A 16,379-nucleotide genomic window follows, 5' to 3' on the forward strand; every position below is an offset into this window, starting at 1 on the left:
GGTCCCATCACTTCATGGGAAATAGATGGGGAAACAGGGGAAACAGTGTCAGACTTTATTTTTTGGGGCTCCAAAATCACTGCAGATGGGTGACTGCAGCCAGGAAATTAAAAGACGCTTACTCCTTGGAAGAAAAGTTATGACCAACCTAGATAGCATATTGAGAAGCAGAGACATTACTTTGCCAACAAAGGTCCATCTAGTCAAGACTATGGTTTTTCCTGTGGTCATGTATGGATGTGAGAGTTGGACTGTGAAGAAAGCTGAGCTCTGAAGAATTGATGCTTTTGAACTGTGGTGTTGGAGAAGACTCTTGAGAGTCCCTTGGACTGCAAGGAGATCCAACCAGTGCATTCTGAAGGAGATCAGCCCTGGGTATTCTTTGGAAGGAATGATGCTAAAGCTGAAACTCCAGTACTTTGGCCATCTCATGTGAAGAGTTGACTCATTGGAAAAGACTCTGATGCTGGGAGGGATTGGGGGCAGGAGGAGAAGGGGACGACAGAAGATGAGATGGCTGGATGGCATCAATGACTCGATGGACGTGAGTCTGAGTGAACTCTGGGAGTTGGTGATGGACAGAGAGGCCAGGCGTGCTGTGATTCATGGGGTCGCAAAGAGTCGGACATGACTGAGCGACTGAACTGAACTGAGTGTTCCAGTGTGTGTGTGTGTGTGTGTGTGTGCACAGCTTCTTTGTCCAGCCATCTGCCTAGGGGCATTTAGGCTGTTTCCATGTCTCAGCTGTTAAATAACGCTGCTATGAACATTGGGGTGCATGGATCTTTTTGAACCCATGAGTCATACCTTATCTTAAATGAAGCTTTCATTCTGAAGGAACAGGGGTCAAATATTCTTCTCTTCAACAGCCCCCCTGGGCCTTGGAGACACCAGTCCCACCCTCTGATTGTGGTCCTGGCTCCCATGTGGTTGGTGACAGATCCCACAAGCTCTTACATCCCGCTGCTGCCTCTTCTCTTCCACCAGGGTCAGGAGCTGACCATCCGCCAGATTTCCTTGCTGGGCTTCCGCGACCTGGTGCTGCTGAAGGTGAAGCTGGAGGACCTGCTGCTGCTAGCGCAGCCCCAGCTGCCCTCGTCCATCGTCCAGATGTTGCTCATCCTGCAGGTGAGGCGCGATGGAGACGTCACTGAGGGATGAGGGAAAGGGCCCCTGTGGCTGGAGCACCCTGGCTCAGTTTGTCTTCTTTAGTGTCATCGGTCACGTTCCAGTTCCTTTGTCCGTTTGCTGTGCGTGCAGCGAGCCCTGTCAAGGTCCCTCTCCTCCCGCAGTCTCCCAGGACACTTGGGAGATGCCCCATAAGCGATGGTCCCTTTAACGTGGGGAATTTGGCATCATTCCCTGAGGGCCTCCTGGGACATGTTCTTCTACCCTCTGGGAGTCAGGAAGCCAGAGGCTGGGGGTGTGACGATGACAAAGGCCGGTCTTTCCCCAGCCCAGGACTGACTCTGGGTGGCAGGGGTGGCAGCTTCTGGATCTAAAGGAAACGTGCAGGTTGTACTGCCCTCGGACCATCCCCACTGCAGGGAAGTTGGGCCCCAGTAGCTAGAACTGCTGTTTTCTCTGCCTGGGTCCGCACTGTCCACAGCATCAAGAGATCTGGGGCTGGTTTTTCCCTGCCTACCTCTCCTACAGAGAAGAGCCATTTCTCTTTCCCAGTGCATTTCCAAAATGGCCCTGAACCAACCCTCCCTCCTCAAAACATACAAGGGGCTCAACCTTTCCTCCCATGGGTCATGAGGTCCTATCCTTAGGCTGTCCAGGAAGAGGCTGAACCAGAGACTTTGACCACCCTAGAGATCTGATTCTCCCTGGCAGGCACAGGCAGGTCTGAGACTGTCCTAGAATGGGCCCTTCTGAGGGGACCTGCCCAGTCAAGCCAGTGTGCCCCCTGCCAGTCAGTGCCCCAGGGTCCTCCCCCGCCCCCGTTCCCCCCACCAACAGGATCCCATGCTGGGTTTAATTCTCTTCCCTGATGGCTCAGATGGTAAAGAATCTGCCTGCAATGCAGGAGACCCGGGTTCGATCTCTGGGTTGGGAAGACCCCCTGGAGAAGGGAATGGCTACCAGCTCCAGTATTCGTGCTGGGACAAACCCATGGACAGAGGAGCCTGGCGGGCTACAGTCCATAGGGTAGCAAAGAGTCAGACAAGACCGAGCGACTAACACTTTCACTTTTCATCACCATCTGGAAATTCTTAATTTTTGAACAAGGGACCCCACGTTTTCATCTTGTGCTGAGCCTTGCAAATACATAGCCAGTCCAGCAGCCAAGCCAAGGATAGCTCCTTCCCAGAGGGCTGTGTGCAAGTCAGGTTCTTTGCCCAGGGATTCTGATGCAGCTCAGAATTTCCTTCCCACTTCTTGCCTCTTCTCCTCGCTCTGCATCCCTCTCTTGTTTAGTGCTTAGGAATCGTAGAGTGGAAGAGTCTTGTGGGGAGAAGGCAGATGAGAAATATCAAGGGGTGAAAAAATGAGATAAAAGTGTCCTCAGCTCTGAAACCCAACCAAGGTGGTTTTGGGGCTGAAACTGCTCTACTTTTGAGGCTGTGGGTGGGTCTCTGAGAGCATGAATAAGGCTCCCCTCTCCCTTCTGCCACCTGGAGGATCCCCTCACCCTTGTGGAGAGTCTCGTGTGCCTTCCTAAATGAAGCCTTTCTTTTCTCAACATGTAATTCTGTAGTTAGTTGTGATAGATACTTATTTTTTTTTAACAAAGAAGCTTTTGTAATACTGTATTGTCAGTGGTTGGAGAAGGCAATGGCACCCCACTCCAGTACTCTTGCCTGGAAAATCCATGGACGGAGGAGCCTGGTGGGCTGCAGTCCATGGGGTCTCGAAGAGTCGGACACGACTGAGCGACTTCACTTTCACTTTTCACTTTCATGCATTGGAGAAGGAAATGGCAACCCACTCCAGTGTTCTTGCCTGGAGAATCCCAGGGACGGGGGAGCCTGGTGGGCTGCCGTCTATGGGGTCGCACAGAGTCGGACACGACTGAAGCGACTTAGCAGCAGCAGCATTGCCAGTGGTAAAGAACCCACCTGCCAGTGTAGGAGACGTAGGAGACCCGGGTTCGATCCCTGGGTCAGGAAGATCCCCTGGAGAAGGAAATGGCAACCCACTCCAGTTTTCTTGCCCAGAGGATTCTATGGCAGAGGAGCCTGGAGGGCTACAGTCCATGGTTAGCAAAGAGTCGGACACAACTGAGTGACTTAGCACATTACACATATTAGTAGTTCTGAAATTCCACCTGTTTTTACTTTTTTTAATTTTTGTTTCATATTGCAGTACAGTTGATTTATAATGTTGTGTTACTTTCAGATGTACCACGAAGTGATTCAGTTACACGTGTACATGGATCTCTTATCTTTTAGGTCCGTTTCTCATATAGGTTATTACAGGGTATGAGTAAAGTTCCCTGCTCTCTACAGCAGGTCCTTGTGGAGTGTCAAGCGAGGCATCTTGCTGGCCTTTCCCAGTGCTTCTGCTCTTGCTGAGGAACATGAAAAACCCTCAGGTCTTCTCCCATGAGCAGCCCCCTCAAGTGCCAGACAACCTCGCTCACGTTTCCTCTGCACCAATTCTGACCCCTTCCCGGTCCTGCAACCACCAAGTCTTCTGCCCCGTAGCCCCCTCCTCAGCCTTCCTTTTCGTTTCGGTAAGCCACCCCTGCCTCCCACTGCCCCCAGCTGCCTCCATCTCAGTGTGATGGAGCTGACAAGATACCACATCAGCCAGTTCCCTTGGAGCTTGCACCCAGGGGTCTCCATCCAATCTGTAGGACGGGCCCCTCCCCCTTCTTGGCCCCAGCTCCTAAACTCCAGTGCAGGGGAGAGTTTTCTCTTTTCAAACGAGAGTGATTTAAAATCTCTTCCGCTTTGAGACTCTGACAGCTGGGCCTTTGGGCTGAGCACAGTGCCCACGAAGCCTTGCTCTCTTGCAGGCCCTCCATACAAACACATGGCTTCCACGCCTTTCCAGCAAGAAATTGAATTCCTTCAGAGTTAGCTGGTTTTCTAGAAAACCTCGATGACTTTCCAGCTCCTTGTAGCTCCGAGGACTCCTGTGCTTTTGAACTGACCCTTCACCTTGGTACTAAATGTGTGTCTGGTCCACAGTGATGCTCCCTTTCTTCTGCTGTTCTGGTCTTTTCCAGATTCTATCCCGCTTTCTTTTCCAGCCTGTTAACAAGGAGCAGTAAGATGGGCTCAGAGCCAGGCAGCTTGTGTGCCAGGCCTGGGTTTTGGCCCCTTACCAGCTGTATTTTCCTGGGCAAGTTACATAAGCTTTCTGAGTCTTAACTTTCCTTGTGTGTAAAAGGGGGGATGGTGAGGGTTGTTGGCAGGTGCTGTGAAACATAGAAAGTGCTTTATAAAGCTCCTGTGTGCCTGATGTGGAACAGTTATTGTGACGGAGAGGGTGAGCTGGCTGTGATTGGGACCGGTCAGACCTCAGCCCTGGAGCTGGGGTGGGGACAGTCCCACCGTTCCACCAGCCCTGCTTTGGGGTGGAATCCCACCGCAGAGGCCACGGTGCTTGCCATGCACAGTTCTGATCACCGCCACCCAGGACCAGTGCCTGGGGCTCCAAGCCTGGGTTTCCTTCATTCAGCCACGAGGATACAGCCTGCTTGGAATGTAGTGGGAGGGTGGCCAGAATCCGCTGGCCATGGTGACTTGGACTGACCTGTCTCTCTTGGGTGTTTATTTCCAGAGTGTTCACGAGCCCACAGGCCCAAGTGAGGGTTATTTGCAGCTGGAGGAGCTGGTGAAGCAGGTGGTTTCTCCTTTCCTTGGCATCAGCGAGGACCGTGGCCTCTCAGGCCCCACGTACACATTGGGTAAGGGGGCCGGCTCTCAAGCTGCCAGGAGCCGCAATGACTGGTACCAGTTATGTTTCCCTGAGCCCTGATGACCTGCCAAGCCCTTTGCTTCCCACGTGGGTTGTGCAAACCTCTGCATGTTCACTGCTCGTGTTTCCCTCTGGCCTGGTTGTTGCAGTAACCTCCCCACTTGGCCGATTCCTCCCCAGGAACGGATACTGAACTTCTGTGGTGGTGCTTGTCTGATTCACATCTTTGATCAGTGGCTTTGATCTGTTTTGGTGCCTGCAGTGTTAACTTTCCTGTATCTGATACCAAAAACCATGCCTGACTGCAGCCTACCCCCTCATGACTGGAAAAACCACCAGTGATGAATTTCCTTTTGAAAGTGGCTCAAAACGTGAAGCCAGCTTACTGGGTGTGTGGCTGGAGATCCAGCTGCTGGCTGCCCACTGCGTTCCTGTAGGTACTGCCAGGGGCTTCACCTGCAGGACAGGGGCTCCTGGACTGGGGGACACATCCCACTGAGGCCTCTTTCCAGTGGCTGTAAAGCTAAAATTCAGGCTCTGTACTACTCACCCCGGAGAATCTAGAGATGAAATGAGTCTATTCCTTCTTTCAGTGAGACTATGGTCTAGATGAGGAAATAGCTATAGAATATCATAAAAGATATTCCTCAGTTACTCTCTGAAATGGAACCACCCACCCCCCGCAAATGCAGGAACTTTTGGCTTGTGGTTCTAACTTCAGCAGCCAAAATGCTGCCTGGCAATGCAGTGTGTGTGCATACGCAGTCACTAAGTCGCATCTGATTCTTTGTGACTCCATAAACTATAGTCCATTAGGCTCCTCTGTCCCAGCAATGGAGTGGGTTTCCATTTCCTCCTCCAGGGGATCTTCCCAACCCCAGGGATTGAACCTGCATCTCTTGCATCTCCCGCATTGGCAAGCAGATTCTTCACTGCTGTGCCACCTGGGAAGCCCTGGCATAGAGTAGACAGTCAAAAACTATTTGTTAGATGGATGGGTGGTACCCGAGGCTGGGGTGACCAGCACCCACACACAGGTGCAGAGGTGGAAAGGGATTTCCTGAATTTGAAACCTTTTATCCCTTCTTCTTGCTTGAATGGAGACAGAGCTGGGCTTCAAAGAAAAGAAGGGAGGAGCAGCCTCCAGCGGGCTTCCCGCCCCTTCCCGGGCCTCCCGACTGCAGAAGAAAGCAAGGCCTGCCACGGTTTTTAGGGCCCCTTCATATTTCTCTGGAGACACCAGTTTAACCACAGTCACCACAAATCTGAGGGTGCTGGCCCCAGTCTTCTGCCTGCCTGGTCCTCCACCCTCCCTCCCTCCTTCCCTCCCTCCTCCCTGATTCCACCCAGGAGCTGGCAAGAGCCGGCTGAAGGAAAACAGTCCCCTGCCCTCCCTGTGAGGAGGGCTGGGCGCCACTTTCCTGCTCTGGCAGGGCCAGCTGGCCCCCAAGTTTGGGGCAGGAGGATACAAGGAGATGTCAGCGTGCCAGCGGGTTAGCCGGGCCATGGCAGGGACCCCACCATCTGCTGGGCCTGGAGCTGGGAACGCGAATGGATTTGGAAGTTTGTTCAGTGAGGACTCGCTCTAAGAGGGGATGCCTTCAACTTTTCAGCTATAATAAGACTCATACATACTTTCATCAAATTGTAATCAAAGGCCTGAGGTTTTATTCTTGTGCCAAGGACAGTCGTTGTCTCTGGGGCGTTGTCACAGTAGAACCCGAGAAGGGAGGAAATGACCTTCTTTTGATTACTTTTTTATTATATTATTATTTCAACAAATGTGTACTAAGAAGACCCTGTCCCTGGCACCTTGTGAACTGCTGCAGGTGATATCTGTGACAAAATTGACCCACCCCTGCCCTCTGGCACAGGGACCATGACTCTTCAGTGTACAAGTGCTCTGAGTGGGGAAGTCCAGGGCCCACGGCAAGAGGACTGGGCAATCAGGGAAGACTCCCTGGAGGAGGTGATCTCTGCAGTGGGACCCGGAGGATGAATACAAGTTAGCTGAGTCAATGGGGAGGGAAGATTGACCAGGCAAAGGGAAGGATCTCTGGGAGGCTTTTGAGGTTATGAGGAGGTGGGTGGGGAGCAAGAGGGTGCAACGTTTGAGGAACTGAGAGAGCTTTAGAGTTGCAGAGTGGCTGACGGCAGGGGAAGCCCCAGGACACAGACCACGTCCTGGGCACTGTGTGGGGTGGGCTGGATACCACGTTCCCACTCACAGGTGAGGCAAATGCAGGTCAAGGTCACTTGGCTGTTGGAGACAGGCTTTCAAAGCCCCTAGCTCTATGCCCTTGGCCAGCTGTTCTTCCACACTCCACCCGCCCCCCACCCACCCTGTCAGCTCCAAGAGGTGACTGATGGTGCTGAGGGACCGCAGAGAAACTGGTCCTTCCTTCTCAGTTGTCGACTGAAAAAAATTACACCCTAAAAACTGAGAATTATGTTTTAGTCAATGGAAAAACTAAGTACTTGAGCATAGAAGACAGCCTCTCAGGTAGCTCTGGAGGACTGTTCCAAAGAGGGAAGGAGGAACTAGGGTGTATGGAAGTTTTTGCAACAAAGACCAGGTAGTTGGAATATTGTTATTCCTATGAGAGAATACTGTTAATTAAAGAAAAATAGATATCTCAAGTTTGTGAATTTAGTGCTTTTCTACATGTGGGAAGATGCAAGAGTCTGGGCTCATTGAAGTCATTCCTTTTTTAAAAAACTTTTATATTGGAGTATATTTTATATTGGAGTATATTTTATATTGGAGTATATTTTATATTGGAGGATAGCCAATTAACAATGTTGTGATAGTTCCAGGTGGACAGCACAGGGACTCAGCCAAACACATACACGTGTCCATTCTCCCCCAGACTCCCCTCCCATCCAGGCTGCCACATAACACTGAGCAGAGTTCCTGTGCTGTACAGCAGGACCTTGCTGGTTGTCCATTTTAAATATAGCAGTGTGTACATGCTGACCTCAAAGTCCTTTGATACATACCCTAACGTCTAGGCCTGCTCTCCTATAGCTTTTCTCCATCCTGAATCCCCTGAGGTGCACAGTCCAGGGTGGCTGCAGTGGCTGCTGGCTCGATGGCCAGGGCATCCTTTGCTTAGTGGTATGGCAGCCGGCATTCTTTGTCCACGCGGTCCTTAGTGCCAGAGGTATCTGGGGCCAGGATGTCATCCGCAACCAACCCCTGGACACCAAAAAGCTAAAATGGCCACCACAGCGCCCTTCCTTATGGAGGACACCCCTTTCTAGATAAAGAGAGGACTCTCTGCGGCTCAGTCTTCCCCTCAGTTGAACAGAGGCTCTTCTCCTGTCTGTGGAAGAGGTAGCTGCCTGTTGTGACAACCGGCCGAGGTAGAAAGAGACGGAGCAGAGGTGGTGGACGTGAGAAATCTCCGGAGGCCTTTCCATGACCTCTCTGGGCCTGACAGGGTGGGAGGGGTGAAGGGCAGCTGGGCCCAGCATCTCAAAACACCTGTCACCTTCCAGGCCCTGAGCAAGCACTTAGCATGTAGTCATCCTACCAGATTCTGGGGATGCATGCTGTCGTGACCTCAGACTCTGCATTGGTAAGAAACGTCCCCAGGGTCACATGGGGTAGGTGACCAGAGCTGGAGAAGTGGCCTTCTAGGGCTCCCACCTGTACTCACGGGCTCAGGCAGGTTGAGCCGGGGACTCATGGGTGGACCCTCTTCCTGCCCGCCAGGCCCATGGGTCTGAGAGTTAAGCCTCACCCCATGGATGGGCAAGGCTTGCTTCGGAGAGAAAAGATGAGTCCCAGGACGCGATGGAGTGAGCGTGTGTGTGTGTGTGTGTGTCCTTCTCTCCAAAGCTGTCACTTTTCTTGGGCAGAGGGAGTAGTGGGTGAGGAGGAAAATAATGAAATCTTAAAAAAAAAAAAAAACAGGCCAATTTGTCAGAGGCCAGGCCCACATTTCTACCTTTCCAGTTTCCCAAGTTTCCAGGCCGCTGCCCTGGCTCAGTTAGCGCTCGTTTCTTCCGCACAAAGGCCCGGGCCTCCCACTCATCTCCCTCCATTGTGGCTCCAGGGGGAGGGTCCTTTGCCCCAAGATACGGTAACTTGTCCTCTTGACCAGTCGGCATTCATGGACTTTCAGGTGCCGGGGCCTAAAGAGAGACGCCCACCGTGAACCTGATGGGCAGGCGTTGTAACACGCCTGATGGGGGCCACTCTGGTGGGGCCTGGCCGAAAGCCTGGGAGATCAAAGGCCTGGGAACTGAGTCCCCAACAAAGAACCGCCTCCTCCGGGCTTTGTTTCTCTCTGGGGGTTTGAAGGGAGCTGCCAGGGCTGGCTTCAGAGCAGGGGGACGAATGCCAGGGCTCCGCGGGTTGCCTGGGGAGTAAGGCAGGAACAAATACAGGAGGAGGCTGGAAGAGGGGTGCAGGAGGTGTCAGGGTCCAGCCCCTCTTGCTGCTCCTCCGTGGGCCCCCTTGCCAAGGAGGGGCCAGCTTTTAGGCACCAGGTGGGAGACCCACAGCTCAATCAATCCCCTTTGGAGACTTCCTGCTCTGAATGGCAAGGCCCAGCTTTCCCTGATGCAAATAAGAAAAAGAAGGCAAAGAGGACAAGCAGCCACAGTGTGGCGAGCTGACTATCAGCTCCAAGCCTACTATGCAGTTTAAAGGCCTCCCAAGGGGCCCCTGTGGTCTCTTCTCTGGGAGGCGGCTCTGAACGTTGGGGGGAGCTTTGCAAGCACACACGGCCTGCCCAGGGGACTCACACAGCCCAGCCGCCCCTGTGGTCTCTGCTGTGTCCACACCCAGGCTTGGGAGCCAGAACATTGTGCCCAGAAGGCAGGAGGAGGAGCTGGCGGCCTCCGGGTCAGCAGCAGGGAACTGTCCTAAGAGAGGCGGGGCTGGCCGCAGAGGGAGCAGGGCTGTGGAAACCACCAGGGTGGGCTTCAGCTGTGTGCCCTGGAGTAAGTTACTTAACGTCTCTGAGCTGTGGAGGGCCGAACACAGAGGAGGAAGAGGCTGCCCTGTCGCTGGGCAGGGGCCCGGCAGAGCTACCAACAGCTGTATTACAGGCCCAATAGGATGGTCTGGGGCCTGTGGAATCACCCCAGATGAGGAGTTGTGTGTGCCTCCCCTTTCCTTCTACGGACCCCAAACCACATCCCAGACCTTACCATGCTGTGTTAGTCACGGCCTGATTATTTGTCGGTCTCCCCCTTAGACTTATTGCATGTGGCTCCCCTGTTGGCTAGGCATGGCGTAGACCTCTCCTCTGAGGGAGGGAATGAATGAACGGACAGCCATGCAGTCTGTCTGACCCTCAGAGGACTAGGCCCATCTGAGAAGCCCCCTCTTCATAACTCCTCCTCCTCTGATTCCCCAGCCTGCTCTCATTTGTACCCCTGCCCTGACATTGGTTGCCCTGATATTGGTCAACATTGTGTTGACCTGGTTTTAACACAAATGTGTGTGCTGGCTTCCAGAAAGTCAGGAGCAAGGGCTGTGCTATCCGCCCTGGGTTGAATCCCAGTTTCATCACTAACCATGACTGTAAAATGACTTAGCATGTCAACCTCAGGTTCCTTTTCTGCAAAGCAGTCAGGAGATCGTGTCAGTGAAGCCTCTCCTGTTTGGATAGAGTGCATAGTAGATGCTGAACTAATGACTGCTTCTAAAACTTCCCCCACCCACCCCTCACCACTGTGCTCCAGCCCCTGTGTGAGGCCTCATATCAGATTTATGCTCCTCTTTGCTCTCCGCAGCAAACACAACATTTTGCACAAAGCTCAAGATGTTTGTTGAAACGTTTGTTGAAAGGGGGGCATCATGGGGACCCCCTCCTCCAGGCTGGCCACCCCCCCCTCTGGCTCCATCTCTCCGCAAAAGCCCAAGTAGAACCCTCCAGAACCTTTAGGCTGCTAGACTTAACAGTGTGAGAGAGACGGACGACGTCCAGGCACCCATCTGAGACAGCTTGCTAGCTCATTCTGCCAGGTTGGGAACGATGGAAACTACCCAAGGAATTCTTTCCTCCAGAGATGCTGTGTGTCTACCATGCACGTCTCTCCCCCAGACCTCATCCCGCATCCTGAGCCTGGGCTTTTTTCCAGATTTCTCCTCTTTCTTGATCTGCAGGTAGTAAGCACTCACTGTCCAGTCCAGTTTCCTCCTAGGCTGGTTGTAGGGCCGCCACCACCTGGGTTTTCCAACTGCCAACCTTGAGTGTTTGCTTTTAACAGCAGCAGGAGAGAAGATGAATTGTTTTCAAGGGCACTTTTTTTAAAGGATGGTTCTTTAATGGGGTCCCTGCTTCTTTGAACTCTTCCGGTGCTTCTGTTTTATAGTTATCGATTTTTGTGATCATAAAAGTAATACATGGTTATTGTAAAAATGTGGGAACATTTTAGAAATGTGAGACTTGGCGCGTGCAAGCACCCACGCTTCAGAGAGGACCTCTGCCGACGTCTGGCATAGATTCTTCTGTCCTGTTGGCTCCTTGGCGTTTTATCCCCTATATCATTTTTCCCCCAAAGAAGGGCGTGAGGACCCAGCCTCTTGTCTGGCATTGCTGCAGGCAGTGTTTGCTGCTGCCTGAGTTCAGAGAGTGGGCTGGCTCAAGGGCAGTGATGGAGGCCGGAGACGCAGCAGTGTGTATTAGGGATGTCTGGGCACTGCCATTTAGGACTTCAGAGGATTGGCTTGAGCCTCAGTCTTCCTCATCTGAACAATGGGGATGATGAGAGATGTCCTAGTGTTTTAGAGGGAGATTGGGACTCAACAGTAAGATGATGGATGGGAAGACATTCAGTAAGTTCTAAATTCTACGTATTATTACCTGATTCTGAGAAATAATTGCTGTTGCCATCAAATAGCTCCTGGGGGCTCCAAGTGAGTAGTCATGGTGACTTAGTCCTAAGGGTTAGGATTTTATTCTCTTGTCATTGTATATACATATTTGTGTATGTGCATATAGTCACACACGTGTGTGTGTACACATATATGCATATGAAAAGTGAAAGTTGCTCAGTTGTGTCCGACTCTTTGCGACCCCATGGACTATACAGTCCATGGAATTCTCCAGGCCAGAATGCTGGAGTGGGTAGCCTTTCCCTTCTCCAGGGGTCTTCTCAACCCAGGGATCAAACCCAGGTCTCCCACACTGCAGGCGGATTCTTTACCAGCTGAGCCACCAGGGAAGCCCTTATATGCGTATGCATATGTGCGTGTATGGATATATAAGACCATCCAGTGATGGGACCTGCTGAGAACTTTGCAGATGAACACGGCACCCTCACTACAATGCCCATCAAGGCGCATGAGCTTTGAAGGTGATGACTGCAGGTTTCAGGGCCTCCAGATCCATGGGAAAACCCAACAGTAAACTAGAGCAGCATGGGCTGAGTGTCCCAAGGCCAGTCTGTGACTGGTGAGTGCCGTCTTCTCTCCCTTTAGAGCTCAGGTCTCCCCCTCCACCCTTTGTTATCCTGTCAGGGGTGGAGGGAGCACCAGCGAGGTCAGGACTTCCTCATTTATCCCCTTGGAATCCCCTGCTGAGAGAGGCATGTGTTAGGAGTCTTCCAGGTCTTAGGAATGGGGGGAGTTGGGGAAAGCAGTGACAGGTGCCGATGGGTTGGGAGGTTGGAAGGCTGGGGGTGTGTGCACTGGCTGGAAGAGGGCAGAAGGTAAAAAGAGGCTTTGACCAGACCCCACCGCTCCTCAGCCCTCCATCCTCACCTCCTCAGCCCTCCATCCTCACCTCCTCTGCCTCGCTGGGGTCTTTCATCCAATTCATGCTGCCAACATGGTGCCTCAGTGGAATAGGAGGCTGGTGCCTACAGAGGAGGCTTTCCTGGGGCCTTGGGGATGCAAGCTTGCCCTGGGCCCTGCCCCGGCCACACTGGAGGTCTCAGGACTGGCGTGGTCCTTGTAAAGGTGGGAGAGGAGAGACCTTCACAACTGGGTGTTATTTGTACACAGGCTTCCTCCTTCCGACTCTTCTCCCTGGATTCGAACCTCATGTACTTGGCTTGTCCTTCCCTCGGGATGCTTAGTCAACTATCGCTATATATGCTTTGTGTGGACAGCGAGCACAAGTGAGTCTGGAGTGAGACAGCCCTTGTTTTGCATCCCAGCTCTTCTATGTTCTAGCTGTGTGAGCGTAGGCCAATTCCTATCTCTTTGATGCTCATATTATCTCCCACTTTAACTATGAAAAATGATCATAACTTAGGTTCAATTTTTAGGAGGATTCAAAAAATGAACACATGTCAAGGTTGAGCATAGTTTCCAAAATGGAAGAATTTGAGAAGCAGCAGTTTTTAAAATAATTCATGTCCACTGCTCTCTGCTGCCTCCATGGGCCATGTACGGAGCCTCATCTCCTCTTTGGTGCTGTGAAAGGCTGGTTGAAGCCAGAATATCGACTTGAACAGAACTCAGGCCTCAGATCATCAAGCTGCTGGGACTGTTGGTGGTTCTGGTCTATGATGATCCAGAGGATGTGCCACTGCCTTTGCTTTGATAGCCAAGGTCCCCCCCGTTAGCTATTCCTCTGAACTTGAGCTTATGAGGCCTTTTCCACTTCCTGGACACTTCCTGCAGTTGACACTGCAGGGGGCTCATCATGCTGAATGGAGCCCAGAGCATCTCTGGGCAACTGGTCCAGCCGGTGCTCAGGTCTTTGGACAAGACTGGTTAGAAGGGAATTGAGGGCAAATCCAAGGAAGCTGAGGCAGCAGCTGCAAATGTGAGGGGACTCCCTTGGAGCTCCTTCATCTGTCATGGAACATCCATTGGTACTCCTACTATGGGAGGGCATGTTGGCCATAGGCAGGATCAGGCATGAACAAAGTGAAGTTACAAGAGAAACATAGACGTAGCCAAGTTCCTTCCTTGTGCTTCAGGGCTTCATCTAAAGCCGTCCCTGAAGGTGGAGCTGCCACCTCCCTCTTCTGCCAAATTCTTTAGGAGTTTTTGACACCTACCACCCCCACCCAATCACAGCCTTTGCTGGTCTTTCTCTTGCAGCCAGGCGCCACTCCAGGGTCCGGCCCAAGGTCACGCTCCTGAACTACGCCTCCCCAATAACCCCCGTCAGCCGGCCCCTGAACGAGATGGCCCTGACCCCGCTGACGGAGCAAGAGGGGGAGGCCTACCTAGAGAAGTGTGGCAGCGTCCGGCGACACACAGTGGCCAATGCCCACTCGGACATCCAGCTGCTGGCCATGGCCACCATGATGCACTCGGGCTTAGGGGAGGAGTCTGGTGGCGAGGACAAGTGCCTGCTGCTGCAGCCCAGCTTCCCACCGCCCCACCGGCAGTGCTCCAGTGAGCCCAACATCACCGACGGTCCCGACGAGCCAGAGCAGGGGGCCACGGGCAGCCAGGAGGACTCGGAGCTGAACTGTGCTTCCCTGAGCTGAACCCCCATCTCCCAGGACTCCCAGCTGCTGCCTGGCAACCAGGATGAGGGCAGCTGCATCCCCAAGGATCACTGAGGGGAGCACTTCCTCTGTGCAATGCCACCTTCTGCCTTTTTGGATACAGGCTAGTCTGAGTGCCCTAGGGGACATTTGTCATAAGCCTCTCCATTTTCAGGACGGTGAGCACCTTTTTGTAGCCACACAGATCTAACTGCCCAATGTCTGCCCTCTTGCCTGCTTGACTCAACCCAGATCTTCCTCACTGGGCTTTTATTCTCAGATAATGGACTGTCCAGTCCTCCTGACTGTATATCACAGCGCCCCTGGCGTTCCTATAGCTGGAGGTCATCCAAACCACATACAAAGCCAGCAAGGCTGTGTTGGCATGTGGAGTTCCCCTTGAGTCTTCGTGATACAGAGGCTGGTGGGTGAAAAGAGGCAGTAGAGAGAGGTACCTCTTGACTCTCTCGTGTGGAGTAAAAGTAGACTGCAGCCCCTCCCAAGCCTGACCAGGAATGCATCTTCCATTTCAGTTTCAGAATTACTGGCCAACGAGGGTTCTTCCTCACCTATACCCAGACCCTTTATGCTGTCTTTGGCTTTTGGCCCAGGAGGGCCACACGGCTAGAGGAATCCCATCTTTAATTAAGCTTCAGCGTTCCCTTTCCAAGGCTTTCTCCCCAACTCAAGGAACTAACCTTCCCGGTGGAATAGCTGGTGCCTTCCTCTTTCATTTCAGAAACTGACCCCTTTGCTGTCATGGGGGAGGGGCCAGCTGATACCAACCAACTAATCTGTTCCTGGATTTGACTTGAATTTTTTTTAATGTACATCATTTCAAAAATAAAATCGCTTGCAAATATTTGCATGTAGATCTTGCACTGCTCATTTCCCATGGAGGTGGGTCTTCACACAGAAAAATAGCAAAGCCCCTAAGAAAGGAGGTTAGGAGTGGTTCAGGGTGAAAGCAATCCATGGTAGGTGGGGCCCTGAGGTACAGAGCTCTGGAAGCAGCTGGATTTGAGTCTGGTAAGCCCTGTGTTTGTGAGTGTCATGGTTTATAGGAAAAGTTGTATTGAGATGAGGAGACTCGGCATGCCTCGGGAGCAGAGGGGATCTAGCAAATGAGATGTCTCAGTGCTTTATAGTGGGGGGAGCCAGGGCTGATGTGGGCAAGACCTTTTGGAGACATGTTCATTCCCTATGATTAAAGCAGTGCCTAGAAGTGCCTGGAATGTCTAACCTTTGGGGTCTGGAAATGTTCTTTGGATCAGCAGGCTTTGGTACTATTTATGTATAAAAGGTGAAAGTGTTAGTCACTCAGTTGTGTCCGACTCTTGGCAACCCCATGGACTGTAGCCCACCAGGCTCCTCTGACAATGGAATTCTCCAGGCAAAAATACTAGAGTGGGTTGCCGTTCCCTTCTCCAGGGGATCTACCCAACCCAGGGGTTGAACCTAGGTCTCTGGCATTGCAAGTAGACTCTTTACCATCTGAATCATATAATATCTTCTCAACACTGCTTCCTCCATACAGGTCTGGACTTTTTATATCCTTTCACTCCACTGTTCTTTTTGTATTTGTCTGCTGGCCCCCTGATAACAACTCCAGAAAAAAAAAAAAAGAAGGCCCTGAACACTTCTGGCACCTTCTAGGTATCCTGTTAGTCTTTGGAAACTTTGTTTATGAAATGTCAGAGCTGTGAGCCAGCTTGGCTTCCAGTACAGCTGGAGAGAGGATGAGGACAGTCTAAGCTGCCAACAGAGGAAGAGACCTTCTAAACTCATCTCATCCTTGACGGTATTTCCCTTCTGGGTGAAGATTGAAATATGACCAGAGTAGTGCTTTTGATGGCTTCTGATTTGGAAATTTTGTTTAAGAAGTTGTTTCGTTTATATCCTTTTAAGAGAGTGATGGAAGAAAAAATACGCAAAGGAGACCTTCTGAGAATTTCAAACAAAAAATAATCTGTGGATGTGTTGGCTAAAGTCCACGCATTCACCAACATGCATTAGCAAATGGAATATCAGTAGGTAACATGTGATGATTTCTTTAACCAATGGCTTCTATCCTTATTGGCACACTTAGCACT

The 16,379-nt window shown here is 51.9% G+C and overlaps 1 protein-coding gene across 3 annotated transcripts in view; it reads left to right on the forward strand.

The window, feature by feature from the left end:
- The window catches only part of PRR5L (proline rich 5 like), a 79,865-nt gene extending 64,717 nt beyond the window's left edge, over positions 1 to 15,148 (forward strand). For all 3 annotated transcript variants that reach the window (XM_010831864.1, XM_010831866.1, XM_010831865.1), the window contains 3 exons: positions 988 to 1,128; positions 4,738 to 4,864; positions 13,892 to 15,148. In XM_010831864.1, coding sequence (XP_010830166.1) covers positions 988 to 1,128; positions 4,738 to 4,864; positions 13,892 to 14,286 — 663 coding nt within the window. In that variant the 3' untranslated portion in view covers positions 14,287 to 15,148. The remainder of the gene's footprint in view (positions 1 to 987; positions 1,129 to 4,737; positions 4,865 to 13,891) is intronic.
- Positions 15,149 to 16,379: the final 1,231 nt, after the last annotated feature.

Source organism: Bison bison, unplaced genomic scaffold (genome assembly GCF_000754665.1).
Source record: "Bison bison bison isolate TAMUID 2011002044 unplaced genomic scaffold, Bison_UMD1.0 scf7180017864531, whole genome shotgun sequence".
Classification (NCBI taxonomy): domain Eukaryota; kingdom Metazoa; phylum Chordata; class Mammalia; order Artiodactyla; family Bovidae; genus Bison; species Bison bison.